General features: G+C 39.5%; 1 protein-coding gene across 2 annotated transcripts; it reads left to right on the top strand.

Annotated features, from left to right (window-relative positions):
* Positions 1–13,093: 13,093 nt before the first annotated feature.
* LOC146555119 (regulator of G protein signaling 21) lies at positions 13,094–16,907 on the top strand. Of its 2 annotated transcripts, none has more exons than XM_085252949.1 (5): positions 13,094–13,255; positions 13,364–13,435; positions 13,523–13,572; positions 13,673–13,839; positions 15,831–16,907. In XM_085252949.1, exons 1-5 carry the CDS (start codon positions 13,179–13,181, stop codon positions 16,014–16,016), a joined length of 552 nt encoding a protein of 183 aa, XP_085109075.1. In that variant the 5' UTR covers positions 13,094–13,178; the 3' UTR covers positions 16,017–16,907. The 2 variants fall into 2 exon arrangements, with proteins under 2 accessions (XP_085109075.1, XP_085109073.1); XM_085252947.1 differs by having other exon boundaries at positions 13,340–13,435.
* Positions 16,908–18,082: the final 1,175 nt, after the last annotated feature.

The raw sequence follows: 18,082 nt of genomic DNA, 5'->3' as shown, positions 1-18,082 counted from the left end.
TACGCTAGCTTGTAATCTAAGGATGCAACAACTTTTCCCGTGTAGCTTTCTCCCAGCTAGTGTGCCAACGGGTGTGTTAGTGTGGGGGGAAAAAACAAAGTGGGGAAAACCACGCTGTATCATTCACAGAAAATATTTGACACAGTTATCGCTGTTGTTTTTTTTTTGGTTTATCAGCTGTCGGTGGTAATAGGGTGCAAAGAGGGAATACAATGTGCGAGAGAAGGAAAGAGGAAGGATTTAATAATAGCTATAGGCTTCATGAGGAAGGAAGTACTCTCAAGACGTCCATTCAACCTCAGTGATACACTAAGGCGCACTACGCTGCCAAAATATTCACACACTTCACACGCATATGAACTCGAGTGACATCCTGGTCTTAATCCATAGGGTTTAATAGGATGTCGGCCCACCCTTTGCAGCTATAATAGTTTTGACTCTTCGGGTAAGGCTTTCCACAAGGTTTATGAGTGCTTATGGAAAATTTTGACCATTCTTTTGACCATGAGGTCAGACACTGATGTTGGACCAGAAGGCCTGGCTCACAGTCCCCGGTCCAATTCATCCAAAAGGTTGAGGTTAGGACTCTCTCTGACTGTGTTTTGGTGGAGAAGAACTCGGCTAGCTTGCACAGTCATCCACGTCTTTATGGATCTTGCTTTGTGCATTGGTGTGCAGTCATGTTGGAACAGGAAGGGACCATCCCTAAACTGTTCACATAAAGTTGGTAGAATGACATTGTCCAAAATGTCTTGGTGTGCGGAAGCATTAAGAGTTCCTTTCACTGGAACTAAGGGCCCAAGCCCAACTCCTGAACAACAACCCCACACCATAATCCCTACTCCACCAAACTCTGGCACAGTGCAGTCAGACAAACACGTCACTGCATGCCTTCCATAACTGAAAGGCAATCGTATTTCTGTTTGTGTCGACAATGTGCTGTGCCTCAGCATCCACCGACACCCCCCCCCCCTGTGATGTCAGCTCCCGAGAGCTTAGATTTATACACCTGTGGCCATGGAAGTGATTGGGACACATGAATTCAATGATTTGGATGGGTGAGTGAGTATTTTTGGCAACACAGTGCATCATTTTGGAAAAAATAATATTTTCCTTCATTTTATGAGTATTGTGATTAAGAACCAATCAAATGAAAACAAAGTAGTACCTGCAGGTGGCCTCTAGATGGTAAATGGCCTGTATTTGTATACTAGTCCCTAAGGACCCCAAAGTGCTTTACACATCCAGTCATCCACCCATTTGCACACACATTCACACACTGGTTCAGAGGAAGGTCGCGCGCTGGACGGATCAATCGGTGGCCGCGTTACAGGACGCACTCGATGACGCAGACTGGGGCATGTTCAGAAACAGCTCCGACGATGACGTCAACGTGTTTACGGAAGCGGTTGTGGGATTCATCGGGAAACTAGCGGATGATACCGTGGAGACAAAGACTATCACAACGTTTCCCAACCAGAAGCCGTGGGTGGATAAAACCATCCGCGACGCTCTGAGATCCCGCACCGCTGCCTACAACACGGGACTCATGACGGGGGACATGGACCCGTACAAAGCCGCGTCATATAACGTGCGGAGGGCGGTGAAAGAGGCGAAGCAGCGCTACGGGAGGAAACTAGAGTCACAACTCCAACAGAGTGACTCTAGGAGCCTGTGGCGGGGACTAAGGACAATAACGGACTATAAAGCACCAACAACCGGTATGACGAACGCGGCCGTGACTCTGGCAGATGAGCTGAACACTTTCTATGCTCGCTTCAAGGCTGCAGCTAAGGTCTCCAACAATGCTAGTGTTAGCGGCGCTAACGGCTGCAGACAGGAAGATACTGCCAGCACCGGAAACGTGCTCGTCATCTCCGAGCATGAAGTAAGGAGAGCCTTCAAGAGAGTGAACACCAGGAAAGCAGCAGGACCAGACGGCATCCCAGGTCGTATCCTAAGAGACTGCGCATACCAGCTAGCTCCTGTGTTCACTGAGATATTCAACATCTCTTTATCTCAGTCGGTGATCCCCACATGCTTCAAAGAGTCCATCATTGTTCCTGTCCCGAAGAAACCCCACCCTGCTTCTCTCAATGACTATCGCCCTGTAGCCCTCACCTCAGTAGTGATGAAGTGCTTTGAACGCCTGGTCAGAGACTTCATCATTTCTTCACTACCAGACACACTGGACCCACTACAGTTCGCTTACCGTCCAAATCGTTCCACAGACGATGCCATCTCTCATCTCCTCCACACATCACTCACTCACTTGGACACTAGAAGGGGGAATTATGTTAAAATGCTCTTCATAGACTACAGCTCTGCATTTAATACCATAATTCCCTCCACACTCACCACCAAGCTGGAGCATCTGGGACTCAGCTCATCTATGTGTCAGTGGATCTCCAACTTCCTAACTGGCAGACCACAGGCAGTAAGGATGGGCGGACATGTCTCAGCCTCCACCACTCTCAGCACTGGAGCCCCCCAGGGGTGTGTTCTGAGCCCCCTGCTGTACTCTTTGTACACATATGACTGTGTGGCCACTACCAGCTCCACCACCATCATCAAGTTTGCTGACGACACCGTCGTGGTGGGCCTGATCTCTGATAACAACGAGACGGCCTACCTGAAGGAGATTAGGAATCTGGAGAACTGGTGCCAGAGGAACAACCTCCTTCTAAACGTCAGTAAGACAAAGGAGCTGATAGTGGACTTCAGCACTAAGCAGGAGAGGAACTACCAGACCCCCGTCATCAACGAGTGCCCAGTGGAGAGAGTGGACAGCTTCAAATACCTCGGAGTTCACATCACGCAGGACCTGTCATGGTCCTGTCACATCAACACCGTGGTGAAAAAGGCCCGACAGCGTCTCTACCACCTCAGACGCTTGAGAGACTTCCAACTGCCCTCCAAGGTGCTCAGGAACTTTTACTCGTGCACCATAGAGAGCATCCTGGCGGGAAACATCTTAACCTGGTTCGGGAACAGCACCATGCAGGACAGACGAGCTCTACAGAGGGTTGTGCGGTCAGCTGAGCGCACCATCCGCTCCGAGCTCCCTGACCTGCACTCAATCTACAGCAGGCGGTGCTGGACCAAGGCCAGGAAGATCGTGAAGGACCTCAGCCATCCCAACAACAGACTGTTCTCTCTGTTGAGGTCAGGAAAGCGATTCCGCTCCCTGAAGACCAACACAGAGAGACTGAGGAGGAGCTTCTTCCCGCAGGCGATACGGTCTCTCAATCACACCACCACACAGTACTGACCCACACATATGGTTCTTACACACACACTGGACTTTCTGGACTTTGGTTTTGCACAACACTGGTCACTATATTCTTCATTTCCGGTTAATACTTGTACAGCTGCTGTTATTGTGTATATATTTATTTAGATTTAGATTTCTTCATACATTCTTATATAGTTCTATATTGTGTATTGTGTATTTTGTTGTACAGTTATTTTATTTTCAACTTTAATTTATATATTTTATCTTATTCTTTCCCAGTTAAATTTACCCTTCATTCTAATTTGTGTTGTACAGTTATTTCATTTTTAACCTTAATTTATATTTTATTCCTTCCTAGTTAAATTTACCCTTTTTAATTTTTCATATTTATTTCCTATCTTATTCATAGCCTTTCCTTTTTTGTTTTCTTTAGGTCACGAGCAGTTGTCCAAGCATTTCACTACATATCGTACTGTGTATGACTGTGTACGTGACAAATAAAATTTGAATTTGAATTTGAATTTGGTGATGGCAAGCTACATTGTAGCCACAGCCACCCTGGGGCGCACTGACAGAGGCGAGGCTGCCAGACACTGGCGCCACCGGGCCCTCTGACCAGGTACTGTTTGTGCCTGAGGGTAGTTTCCTTTTTTTGTATCAACTGTTTGGGTAATTAAGTCTTGCCTCACTCTGCATATTCTTTTAGATTAGCATTCACACCCAACCACTAGATGGAGACAAATGCCAGCTCTTATCATTTCAGCCTCATATGAGACGGGTATGGCATGGATCAGGCAGAGTAAACTATACTGCACATTTTTAACTATTATTTTTTATTTCATTTGCGTCTCTCGGACCTTTGAGACCACATGTTATGCTTAGCATGTTGTGTAATTATACCTGGAGGCTTTGTGGGTTTTTTGTTTTTTTTTCCCAAATCTTATTTTGAGGAAAGGCAGCAAGCTTTTTAACCCTCTGAGGTGCTTCTATCCTGGAACATGGTTCTGTTGGCTGTGGAGCTTTGGTTGCTGGGTGCTCCAAAGAGTCTTAAGTAGGCACAACCAGTGTGTGGGCCACTCTTGTTTGCGCCGTTGTTGGTCCTTCAAGCAGCCACAGAAAAGGGCCAAACTGAGGCAGAGTGTTTAAAAACAATGAAAAGTCTCCACTGCAGCCAATCTCTGTTCTTTCCCTGCTCTCTTTTTTGATCTTTGATAACTTCTTTTGCACTTCTTCCACTCTTAGTGACTTTTAGTGGCATTCCCTTCCCTGCTCCAGCCCACTTTTCAACCAATCATTATTCGATCTACACATAGTCAAATTACTACATGCTATAGCGGTTTTTGGAGTGCAAATAGTTCCATAACCTGTAGGAACACAACCACTGCACCATAAACCGAGAATAAGTTGCCATCAAGCCTAACTCTAACCTTAGGTCAAACTTTACATACATAGAATGAGCAACTTTTGTGTTTACAACACTGCAGGACTCGAATGAGCACCAGGTTGTGTATGTTCACAAGACTTTTGAGAGATTTCATCATTAGCTATGCTCTAAAAACAGGAAAGTGTCATGTGGTAAAAATTCATGCTGACACAAAGAGTGACACTTGCGGCACAGGCTCAAGTCTGGGGAATGTAGATGACATGATAAGAAAATGACAGTCTGACTTCCCTCCAAAACGGCCTCGTGTCCATCAGCTATAGAAAGCCGTTTCACTTCCACACAGTGTTCTGGTGAAACACTTGCGACACCGATTCCTCACAGTGTCAGGCTGCTGAGACAGAGGTGGTTTTCAATGTGACCAAGTTGAAGGTCAGCACACCAAGAGACATGATTTTAAATGTAGCAGGACTATGAGTGAAGGTCTTTGCAGACTCAGCATGCAATTTGTGATATTGTCTATTATATTTAATAGCATCAGTTGTTTACATATTTAGACTTGGGTTAATAGCAAAGCTTTAGAGCTCAGTAGCTGATCTTTAATCGTGGGTGGAAAAGCAGGAATATGATCATGCTGAATGCAATGTGCGCTGCTAACATCACGCTGCATACAGCTTTCTCGAACTGTAACGATGTTGAAAATGAAACCTGACCGGCTCCTCATCCCACCTCTCTTTCACAAGAAACAAAACCTACATAGGCGCTTCCTTTGAGCTGTGAGTCATGTCTCTGTGTGAAGCCCCCCCAACCAAAAATTATATCACAAAACATTTTTTTGTTTACTCGGTGAAAGAAACTAAAAGAGACTCCCAAAAAATCCCTTTCTGGGCTTTTTAAATTTGAAACACAGAGCCTTGTTGTAGAAAAGAGTACTAGAATTCCTCACTTCCTCTTGCGAGCTGGTTATTCATTCACACTTGTACCTCATATAGACATGACCATGTCCAACATGATGGAAAAGCTCATTCCAGACAGCACGGAGGATCAGCTCTGTGCGTCTCTTCCGACTCCCAATGCGGCACTTTTACGAGCGACCCTGAGGCTCAGTGGGACGGCATGTCACAGTGACCACAGTTTTTTTTTTTGGTTTGCAATCATTTATGTGGTTGGCAGAAATCATTTCCAAAAACAAAGATAGGGCTTTTTTCTCTCTCTTCTAGCTCCTCGGGTTGATACGATTGTGTCGTATGATGATTAAAATAGTAAAGGGTCTTTTCTTGAGCCGTCTGAGTCATGCATGCAAACAAAACTTGGTGCCAATTTAAACTTGCCTGTGATTGATGAGATAAAATCTAGTTAAAAGCTGTTATTCCCCACAGGGCAAGCAAGCACAGGAGAGGATATGTTCAGATCTGTGGGCAACATCAATGCTGTTCTTCTTCTTATCACTGTGAGGCTTACGTCAGCCCCAAATCTAGCCCTGAAAACTACCCCTGTGGTCTGGAAACAAGCAAAAAGTGCCTTTCTGTATATTCACAGAAATGTCTTTTTTCCAAGACGGCTGAGATAATTTAATGAAAAAAATACATCATTTGATAGCATAAGCTTAGGATCAGAGAAGGGTTTAAGTGACTGGGTGATGATGAGAATTAACCCCATCCCTGATTCAATATCCAAACTACAATTTCTGATTGCTTAGGCTCGGTTAGAGGTAGGGGTTACTGATAACTCAGAGGATTCCAGTGGTGAGGGGTATCACTAAACCCTCTGAGATCACCTGTGGTGAAGTCCCCAACCGTAACACCATCATCGTAGGCAATCAAAAGATGTAATTTTTGTTTTATGACATCTTTTTCATATGTTTTTGTAACAAGGGAACAAGGAAAATAATCAATCTGACACTCATGTGTTTCTCCAAAACATAGGGTTGGGCTCAGAGTAGGGTTAGTGCTGGTAGCTGTAATGACCTGAAAGCATCTATAAGAAAACAGAGTTTGTTCTTCTTCTGTGAAAGTGTAGAAATCAAAGAGCTGTTTGAATTCCGTGTAAGAGTAACAACAGCGTTCCCAGTACTCACAGCAAAATCTTAAATACCTCTCTGTCATCTGTGTAGAATGAAAACATGCTGGCGCTTTGTTTTTGTTTTGTTTTTTACCTAGTAATAAATTAATTAAACATAATTATTGCAAGCTGTTCCTACAAAGTTAAGTGAAAGTGACAGAACCTTTTATGGTCTCTAGTTTTTTTTTTTTGTTTCAGTTTTTTTTTTGTTTCCACCACATTATTACAGCTGCTAGAGTTATTGTCTCACCAAGTCCACTTCCTGTCAGTCAGTCAGGCCTGATATGTTGAAATGTTTCATGAGTTTCCATTATTATGTAATGCTAATGTCACAACCGCACTTCTGAAAGGTAGTTTTATACAGCAGACTAAGAAAGAAGGACATTATTGAAAATCTGGGGAAATTCTAATGCAGTAAACATACTTGGAAAAAACATACGACACAAAGAAAAGAAGAACCACGGTGTTTAAAATGCAAATAAGTGGTTAAATCAGAACAAGAGTAAAAACACTGCTCCTGGTAAACAGCAACTAGCTAGCACTGTCTCTATCTACATTAGGTATTTAAAACCTTGCTAAAAACTTTTGTTTCTCCTTAACTTCCAAAACCAAAGCTGCAGAACCACTGCTACTGCATTACCAGTAGCCATTACGTAGTTTAATAAGTTATAACAGTGAGACCATTAGATATTTAATGGGAGAATACAAATTTAAACTGAAAAACCCTAAAAAGGAGGTAAACCGGATTGATGCATAAAGCTTTTTTTTTTTTTTTTTGTATGTTCTTTTGCACGCAGGTGGGAATGAACTTGATTTGATGGAAAGTATGTGTCAGGTTCAACAAGATCTACAGAGATATTAGTAGTCTAAAAATAGCTCCTCTGAATGGCTAAATATGAAAAGAATGTTCACGACCATGCTTTTTGTTCAGTCAGATGCCTGTGTTTGTTGTTTTTATACTGCTATTCGTCAGCGGAATATTTGACTCAATTCGTTAGTGCAAAAATGACACGTAGTTTTGTGCTTCTGTGCTGTCACCTCAGAACAGTCTGTTACAGATAACATTACTTGATTTTCTAAGGACTGCACTTGACCAGGAAAATAGCAAAGATATAATGTTAGAATGACGTTAACAGACACAGTAAGTAAAGTAGAAAATAGAAAAAGGAGTCACTAAAGATGGTATAATTAATTGAGTAAAATAAGCATTTTCACATATTTCTAGATCATTTGTAAATGAAGTTTAAACGCATGTGGAATCATTTTAACTACCACAAAATCTGAATGAAACTCATGTACAGTATAGGCAAAAATCACCCGAGTGCCCTGTGATGCAAAATTACAATAAAGTTACTGCTGCAAAAAGGCACGTTGTTCGGTTGCTCTGTTGTACGACCGTGCAACACAAGAGGAAATCAACCCACTGTGTGTTTCCATTTGTTTTTAATTAAACTGTCAGTCAGGCTAGCTGATGTTTTAGACTGAAGAAGACAAGGCTGTAGAGCCACAATGTTTTGCAAGTGTCACATGCAGCCGCAGAACTGGAAGTGCCCTGCCCTGCATGTTTTTTTTAATGTGTTGTAATCAAAAGGCTGACTCTCATTGATAACCCACCTCTTGACTGAGTAAGCTCCAGTGTTTCACTGCGGAAGTTAAAATTTTTCACCATCTATATACAAACAATTGAGATTTTAGTCTATTAAAATCATATTACTTTATATATTTAAATTGAAAACAATTCGAGAACAAAAAGGGCACAACTGAAACCTGTTTTGTTAACTTGAAGACGTCTCATTACTAGCGTCACTCATCACAAGCTAATTAGCACAGAGCCGTTTTTTCCACTTTTTTGTAAATTGCATGAAAAAAATATAATCTCTGGAATATTTTATGACTCCAATCATACTTTTATGAAGCTGTGGAGTGGTTTTGTTGTAATGACTCCTGAATGACACCTGGGCCACTGAATGGGTCCCGTGTAGTTTACCTTATAAGGAATACAATCTGTGTCAGGATCACTGAGATAAGCTGGCTAGCTGTTGCTCTTCTTTCTGGTCTCTTATCATTTGCCTTTCATTTTCATTTAGAAACAGCATCAAGTATAAAAATACTAACAGGAAATAATTCATGTAGCAGGTTGTTGCCCATTTGCAAAATCTCAAGCCGGCCCAGGCACACATGAACATTTACTTTAAAGGCTATAAAAACAAAGCAGGGTGAGATAAATAAATTAACCAAGATATTAATGCAAATTTAATTCAGTGAAAAAATATCAGCCAGTCATGATAAACTATTTCAAAAAGATAACTAAATAGAGCATTTTTAAGATGTATTTTGAGACACAATGTTAAAAAATGGAAAATGATTCAATCTTCAAACACATTTAAACTTCCAATTTTAGCTTATTCCTTAAGGTAAAGCTTCCAGCTTACTAATTTTCTTCTATGCCTAAACTGCTTTTTTCTGTAGATCCCACAGAGACTTTCAGTGGGATTCAAATTCAGATATTTCACATACTTGATAAAGGCATGCTTGGGATTACTATTTTATTAGAAATTATCTTAATTGCTGAGGTCAATTCATGCACTGGGAAGCTTAAATTCTGCTTTAAAATCATGTTTCAATGTCTATTATTTAAAAGAATGCTGAATACAAGTCCTATAGTAAAATGAACCATTTCTACAATGTGATGGTCCTTTCTGTATGTTTGATCCTTGGGATAGTCATACAACCCTTACCTTTCTAATTCTATCCACGGTCCAAAGAGTTCCAGTTTAGAAATTGAATTGTATGAACTTATCATAATTTATTTTAGCCTGTATTCGGGTCATATTATTTACATTTATTTGACTAAAGAAATGATTTCAGCATATGTTAAAGCATGAGGCTTTCCCTTGTTTAGTGTATTTCATTTAGTCTATAATTCTCCTGTAACACAGCAGATGCTGTAGTATCCTCTATCATATGTACAGGCCTACATAATGCTTCCACTTTAAACTTACTTTAAAAGGAACTTTAAACTTAAAAGAAACTTTAAAAGTCATGTTTGCTACTTATGTTGAACAGCTGCAAATACAGAACTTTTACGTGCATCACACCTGAAACACATTCTGTTTCTGGCAAGAGCTACACTTTAACATAGAAAGAGATTGTTCAAAATATGAAGTTTGATTTTAATTATTGTCAATTGAATGCAGATGAAAAAATATTTTGTATAACCAGTTGTTCAGTAAATGCCATTGCAATTAGTCTAAATGACCCTATAATATTTTCTTTCTAGACAACTCTATATTTTCATCTTGGTTCATTATTTAACTATTATCTCTACATACATATTCAATTTATTGACTCGCAAAATAACTATATGTAAATCTTGTCCTTTTGAAAAACACCTGGTTACAAGGTCACTGCAGAAGCTAGTAGGTAGCTAGGCATGGTAATATACACTGCTTCTGGAGTTAGGACAGCAATAGAAAAAAAATCTAATAATCGTTGGCTTACAATTTTGATATAGATTTTTAAATGTGATTGATAACCTCGCTGAATGTTTCTCTACATTATCAAAAGCTCTTATTTCTTTTGAATGTTACAAGATTATTGTTGAATCTAGTTAGCTAGCCATGCTATTATCTATAGCTTGTGCACAGTTAGCAGATTAACAACCTATTTGGGTGTACAAGAGACATTAACCTGGAAGTGGGCAATATATCAAAGCTAACAATGATAATCCAGATTGTACAGTATTGTATAATGCTAATACTTTATATAGACTATTAAAATGCCATTTCCATTTGTTACAACTTAATGAACTTGCGACACAACGTTGCAATTTCACAAACTCAATGGACCCATGATGAAGACATTGATTAACAAAGAGCTGTTCTGTATTCTGTGGATTTTCTCATGCCCTGGTGTGAAAGTGCAGTTCAATCAAGCATGCAATATTAAGGGTGTTGGCTACTGAAAATTTAAATCTCCAGCTTCACATGTGCATCTACTACGGCTCCTGTAGTGTTAGAGGGGAAAGTTTGAAATAAACCCACTTCAACATTCTCCTAACCACAAACACAGCAGTATACCCAACAACGAGACCCCTGAGGGAATCTTGAAAAGCACCAAATGGATACACCTGATTTAACGCACCCACCCAAAAATGCACACAAGCACCGACTTTGTGTGTTGTAAAATTTCCATTAGTATATCAATATGGGTCATCAGAGAAGAGGAACTTTGTCTACACATATAGTCTAAGGCTTGCATGTTAAGGCTGATGGGGACAGTAAAGAGGGAACATTTGTGTTTTAGGAGTCGTTCTCAGAACTGTCTGGGTCACTTGCTTCAGGAGTTTCAGTACTTATAGAAACTTCCCTACTAATATCCTGTGCCTTAAAATGCTGCTACTCTGTCCTTGTATGACTCAGTGCATGTTTCAGTTTCTGTGCGCATGTTTTTCGGGCCATCACAGTTTTCAAAACAGCTTTTTTTGAGTTATTCTTTTTCATTTTTTGGTTGTCCTTCTTATAGCCAGCACAAAAATAATGCTGTCTTTGATCTAAAGAGCTTCCTGCAAATGACTTATTGGGCCCTATTCCTCAACAATACCTTCAAAGGCCCAACTTGGTGGTCAATTGTCCAGGAGCCTGCTTAAAATCAGAGGGCATTAGCTCTACAATGTATTGCCTTGCAACCCAATATTTAGGGTGTTAGAGTTATGCCGCTCTCACTTGAAAGCCACTTGTTACCATGACGTTCAATTTATTGTTGGTATGCAGAATATATTTAACTTATCATTTAATCAAATTAGCAAAAAGAGTGATTCAAGGGTGTGGTACTTTAGCAGTTTTCAAGCACATTCCAGCCTTTTTATGCCTTGTCTTTGTTTCTACTTTTATTGTTTTACACAAGAAAATGTAAAAGTCTGTTTGTCCAATTCATCAAATACTTTTAATATTTTGAAAATCAAGACTGTCATGTAGACAGTTTCACAGTTTTGCTCCCTCTGATTCAGATCCAGCACTCTGATTCAGAAATAGGTGAGGTTTGTCTCTGAAGGCATGGTTGGTTCCTCTTTATTTTCTGTGCACAGTGATAGCATTAGCTAATGTTTGCCAATGGGTGGCTTAGGGCCTGTGCCTACAAATACAAACTGACCTGTAGTGCCTAATGTTCTAGACAAATCTAGACAAATGAAATTCCGTGTTCACAGAGTCCTCGGCAAAAATAAAAACCCCAAGTTCATTTTTGCTTCTGCACTCAGCTCAAAACGATTCAACTTTTGAATCTTCTCTGCGCTCATCCATGTTTAATGTCTCTCGCCAACTAATCAAAATAAAGTGGGGATTGAACTAGGAAGGAAAATGTTTATTTGTAACCTGGCAACAAGTGTGTGCGAGAAGCATCAGAAGATGAGGTCATAGGTATTTTTGATGGGGGAAAAAAAAATTTGTGGATGCATGGGATTGTCTTGGTAATCCGTAGATGCTTTGTCGACATATAACAGCTCTATACCATATCACTGCTACAACAGTGTCAAAAATGTTTGAGTGAAACAGTGTTAAAAACAATTGACATTGTTCACTGCAGCCATTGTCAGCTATGTTTTTATCTGATGGCATCATCTCCTTGGCGCCCTTCCTTTTCAAGATTATTTGACCTGTTAGTACCTCTGGGCTCACTGTATGTGTTATCACATCTTCACCAATTGGTTGAATTCCCATAATTTTTCTCTTCATGTCATCACATAGCAACAAAAAATGGACATAGATACAATATCCAATCCCTGTTTTACTGCATGTTTACATCCCAATACAGCTGTTTTTTTTCCTGGGTTTTTAAGATAGTGGGTCATCTCTGCTGGTGGTTAAGTAATCATAGCCTCTTTCACACAAGCAAATCTTGTCAATCACGGTCAGTCGGTTGCCTTTAACAAATGTTATGCCTTTTTTCAGGGACATGAATGCATGCAAACAACTGATCAGTAAATTAACTGCTAATTCGTGACTTTGCCCTGCCATTCATTGTAAAAATGAATCATGATTCTCACAAGATCCCACAGCACACCTGGACTTCCCTTACGGCACACCCATGTCTCGGCACACCATTTGTGAAGTACTGATTTAAAATATGGCATAGGTAGTGCATCTAGAATCTCCATACAGACAAGTAAAAGGCAAACGCTCATATCGCCCTATATGGACTACACATACATCACGCAGTCAATCAGTCACCTAAATACCTTTTTCCAGAAATCTGAGTAACGGAAAAAAAAATTCTCCCATAGGAATTTTACAGCTGTGAGTCAGTAACAAGGGTAGATCAGTCTAACAACAGACATTTGTATTCGTATCCAATTGGCATTTAGATACAGGTACCAGCAGGCCCACAGCGTCATAGGTATACCTTTCCTGGCAGTTTAAGGACAAGCCCAGGAGGGAACAGTGCTTTTACACATATCACAGCAGGCTATTGTATCTCCCTACAGGGAATTACAGGGATATTAAAATGCCCAAACTCTTATTTTCAAGGATTCGACTTTACGAATTTAAGGATTTAATGCCCAACATGAAGCAGCCACGAAGGTAAGCCAAGCACACTAATGATACTAAGTTTACATTTATAAACTTTACATTAACAAACATATTGAACTTGAGTTTGTTTTTAAGGTTTGACATTGTACTGAACTGCAGGAGGCGTAAGAAGGATATCCAGTGTGTCAGTGTACAGAAATGTAATGATGAGATGTACTCTTCAAAGCTAAGGTATCATATGATTGGAAGTGTTAGTTATTTTCATCTCCATGGTGTATATTATAAAGAAAATAATAGCCATATATCATTTCCTTATAGTTGTCAGACTGACCATGAACTTCACCTGGAAAAACTGCTAAAAGACAAAAGTAAGAAGTGTTACTCTTCACAAAACTGAGCCATGTGATTCTACAAATGAATTTCACGTAATGAATAATTCTGTATGTTTAACCCTTTCCCTCTTTGCAGAGTATTTAGCAGCATTCCACTCTTTTCTGCAGTCTGAGTTCAGTGAGGAAAACATTGAGTTCTGGCTCGCATGTGAGGAGTTCAGGTTGACTACCTCACCAGAAGACCTTCAATGGAGAGCAGAGGAGATCTACCGGGAGTTCATCCAGCCTACAGCCTGCAGAGAGGTCAGTTTGTCTGTTATACCAGAGCTAAATCATATTTCATACTTAAAAGAAGAAATTACTTTCTTGGACTTTCTGAGTAACTTTGTAAACTAAAAGTAGGCCCAAATATAAACTGCATTTTATCAAACTGGCATTACAGAAAAGAGGAAAGTATGATTGCATCAGAGAAAAAACTGTACAAAACTTTTACAAATTCAGTGAAGCAATGCAGATGATTACCAAATTTCATAACTTCCAGTGCTTCTGGTGCTTTTAGTACAGTATTTTCTGTGCCATATTTTCAGGGAAGATGCACTGAATCAGAATCAGAATACTTTAGGAAATCCCAGAGATAATTATGTTGTCACAGTTGCTCCAAGACTACGGAAGAGGATTAGGGCCACTGGAAAATAAATCTGAGAAAAAAGTCAGAATTCTGACTTTAATCTCAGAATTCTGACTTTAATCTCAGAATTCTGACTTTATTCTCAGAATTTAGGAAAAGAAGAAGAAAAAAAAAGATGTGCCCACTTCTTTTTTTTTTCTTTTTTTTTTTTTTCCAGTGGCCCTAATCCTCTTCCGTACAAGACAGTAAGAACAATACCGAACACGTAAAAATACCAACAAACAAGTTAAAGTAGAAGAGTATGGAGGGAGGTTATGTAGTGTTTTATTCATTTCAAATATGGCACAGAATTTTCCCATTGTGAACCACAGACTGCACACAAAATATATACATTCCTAGTAAGAAATCACTTAGTGGTGGCAAGTAAGCAGCACATGTATCATGTGGGGTTGTCAAGCAACGTACACTTGGATACTAATTCTACTACACATTATTATAGGATTAGATATTTGTGTTAGTTTTTTGGAGTCAGATGTGGCCATATTTGGAGTTTGGAGTCTTAAGTTATGAGCTATAGCTAGCGTGCTAGGTTAGCAACCTGCAATCATAAATTGAAACACAAACTTCTAATACAGGTTGTACCTCACAACATGCTATATTATTTGTTAGGTAATTTAATTAAAGTCCTCTAAAAGGCAATAACACAATAGACAAAGGGAAGAGGAAGAAGTCCACTTTAATAACTGGAGTTGGAGAACTAAGGCCACCAGCTGCCTGTGACAGGATAAGCAGTCACACTCCTACCTCCAACATCCACATGAATAAGGTATTTTTAAAAAAAACCATTGTCTTAAAGAGGGATTTTACCCACAGAGAATAATGTTAGGGTTTTGTTTTGTTTTTTTTGTTTTTTTGAAGCAGGCTGTTAAAATGTTTTTAATGCTGTATTTCGTGGAAATATAAAAGTCTATGGGGAACTGATTTATGTAGCCATTCAAGGAACTTCCACAATGGTTTCTTATTTAATTAGTTGCAACTTGAAGTGAAGCAAGACCAATACAATAGTAATCATTCAGCTAAATGGCAAGCCAAATGTTTTATATATTCTTCAATGTTTCTTTGAAAGAATGAAGTATTTCAATTACAAAGAAAAAGCAGAATCCAAATACAAATGGAGCAAGAAATAACATAGTTAAAAAAACAAAACAGGACAGGAAACTCTTTAGGGACAAGTAGTGTGTGTGTGTGTGTGTGTGTGTGTGTGTGTGTGTGTGTGTGTGTGTGTGTGTGTGTGTGTGTGTGTGTGTGTGTGTGTGATCTGTCTCAGCAGCTAGAATTCTGAATTTCATGGAGTTTCATCTGAGTTGAAAAGCATACAAGAGAGCTAGCAAGTTAATGTTTGATTTAATGTTTTTTTTTATTGTACCAGTAATAAAATTGACCACAAAATAGACTTTTTTTTTCCTCAAAAATGTAACCCTAGGATTCAGAGGTATTTTCTTACCTCCTTCCAGGGGTGTATTTTGCACATCTTGGTGGTGGCATTTTAATTATTTTGGATTTAACGTTTTTCAAGCACCTTTTTACAAATTGAAAACAAACACAGCCAATTTGGGAACCCATTACATGATGATATGTTGACTTGTCACATTTGTTTCCTTCTCAGATCAATGTAGACCAGCGTGTTAGAGAGAAGATCAAGCAGGCACTTGAGAAACCCAACCTTTCCTGCTTTGACGAGGCCCAGAAACATGTTTACCTGCTGATGGAAAGAGACTCTTGCCCAAGATTCCTGCACTCAGATGCCTACCTGAGTCTAAAGCGCAAATCCAGGACTCTGTGGTACCTTTAAAGAGAGCTACCATCCCTGGATCAACTAATTTACTGTTTCACTCTAAACCCAAACATAAAAAAATATTTTTTAACAGTGTGCAATATCATTTTTTCTTTTTGTACTGATAAAATGCCGTGGACTTTAGTACAGCAAGGCAAACACAATGACAGAAAAGTAATGTGAGTGTGGAGATATGTACGTATAAAGAATGTTGGTATGTGTTAGTACTTTAGAGGAGTTCAAGGTTCTTTGAAATACTGTATGTGTTAACTGAAAGTCTAGGTAAGTTAAGCTTGTTTCTGATGTGAAATGTTAGGACTTCTTGCCCAAATTTGGCTAATTCAGTCAGTAACTGTAGTCATTCATCATCTATAAGTATTCTTTTTATTCCAATATAGTCAGAATTATATTTATCTGACTGACTAACTGAGACATGAGGAAGGGCATGAGTCAAAATAAAGGATAACAGTTTCCACAGCTTACCCAGCAAAGGGATTCTGTTTTCAGTCACATGTCTACTATATCCTTTAATTAGGTGTGGGCCTGACTCTGTACACCAACATCAGGGTTTACTAAACTGGAAAAAAGTAACCCCCCACTCTAACCCTCGATCCCGCTCTGTTCTGTAAACGGCCTTATTCCTAAAGATTGTGCCTTAAAAAGGAGTACTGAGGCAGCTAATAATAACTCAAGGGCTTAAATGACAACACAGGAGTCATCAGACAACCTGATGCGTAACAGATCAGCCCTCAATGTGCTGCCTTGTTAGGGGAATAATCTCATCACCCACAGACAATGACTGGGGAAAATACTACAAAAAGAGGAGTCTGGGAAAGGTTTTTTCAGATGAAAATAGAGAGACTGTGTATGTTAAACAGTTCCACGTTAATAAAGGTTTTTGTCACATCGGTTTGTACTCATGGCCTGATGTTGTTAACAAATTTAAGCAGTTTTTCCAACCATGATGAGTACTGTGGGGCAAAAAAAGAGGACGTGGTCATAGAGAATCTGCTTCATCACTTATCAGACTTGATAATAAAAGGACAGTAGCTTATATTTTTTACAACAGTAAGCGCCTCATACCATTACTCAAAAGGATATTTGAACCCTATCTGGTCAAAGACTAATAGCTTTATGACTGAAAATCCTATTTTTAAAATACTATATTGAGGCATTTGCTCTGTTTTTAACATAAAGGTGAAAGTCCAGAGTTCATGTACTACCATATGAAAGAGAACACCAATGAAAGGTATGAAAACAAACTATGAAGCTCACTTTTTTGTAGTTCCAACACAAGTGAAGAAGGCTTTGAAACTATGTTGCTATATTGTTTCCCCATGTTAGCTAGTTTACAATCAACATCCACTTCAGCATGACACAAATATTTGTGTCATGGCAGTTGAGTCTAAACACATCCCAGTCTGTTAGTCAGCTGCCATTATAGGGACGACAGATTGGGCCTTTAGGTGTATATTCAGTTTGAGTTTGCCTGTTCTAGTTACTAGTCATTAGATAGAAATGCATATGGATTTTAAAAAGCGATGGTAGATTTACGTTTTCAGACAAAAGCCAAAGGTTTTGGCTATTGCTTTCCATGCAAACTATTTACTTTGATGTGAGAAAGGTTGCTCTAATGCTATTTGGACATTGAGGGAAATAGAAACAGAAATCATACACTCAGTATAACAGCAGAACATCCTTTATGGTTCTATGGGAACATGACCCCTTGGCTTCCTCGATGTATGACCTCAATAAAGACTTTCTATGGTATCAGTCTCTAGACTGAAGTGTTTTCTATATCATGTTCATTTTGTAAACTATGGTTGCCATTAGATTGAAAAAAGGATGATAAAGTCTCAGTCAAATTAGCCGCTCGCTCTTTCAGTTTTAAGTTGCCGAGCTGACTACAGCGAAAATGCAAACTTTAAAACTTTGCAACTGAACCTACAATTAGTCATGTCCCAAAATCCATGTTTCATAGTCGCAGAGAGAAACCAGAAAGCTTCAGACACCAACCTACTGCAGGGAGAAATATCTTTATAGAGACACACCCACTCATACTATTTTTCTATGGACTAGTAACC

The sequence above is a fragment of the Mchenga conophoros genome, linkage group LG17 (assembly GCF_057382185.1).
Source record: "Mchenga conophoros isolate Kocher_MC1m ecotype Shallow Benthic linkage group LG17, M_conophoros_male_GT1.1, whole genome shotgun sequence".
In the NCBI taxonomy this organism is placed as follows: Eukaryota; Metazoa; Chordata; class Actinopteri; order Cichliformes; family Cichlidae; genus Mchenga; species Mchenga conophoros.
This window is presented reverse-complemented; position numbering and strand designations above follow the sequence as displayed.

Excerpts from the sequence above, each read along its gene's own strand:
- LOC146555119 (XM_085252947.1), top strand. The coding sequence starts at position 13,179 with ATGCCCAAACTCTTATTTTCAAGGATTCGACTTTACGAATTTAAGGAT. Across the intron at positions 13,573-13,672 it reads AAAACTGCTAAAAGACAAAA|AGTATTTAGCAGCATTCCAC; the intron begins GTAAGAAGTGTT and ends CCCTCTTTGCAG. Across the intron at positions 13,840-15,830 it reads AGCCTACAGCCTGCAGAGAG|ATCAATGTAGACCAGCGTGT; the intron begins GTCAGTTTGTCT and ends TTTCCTTCTCAG.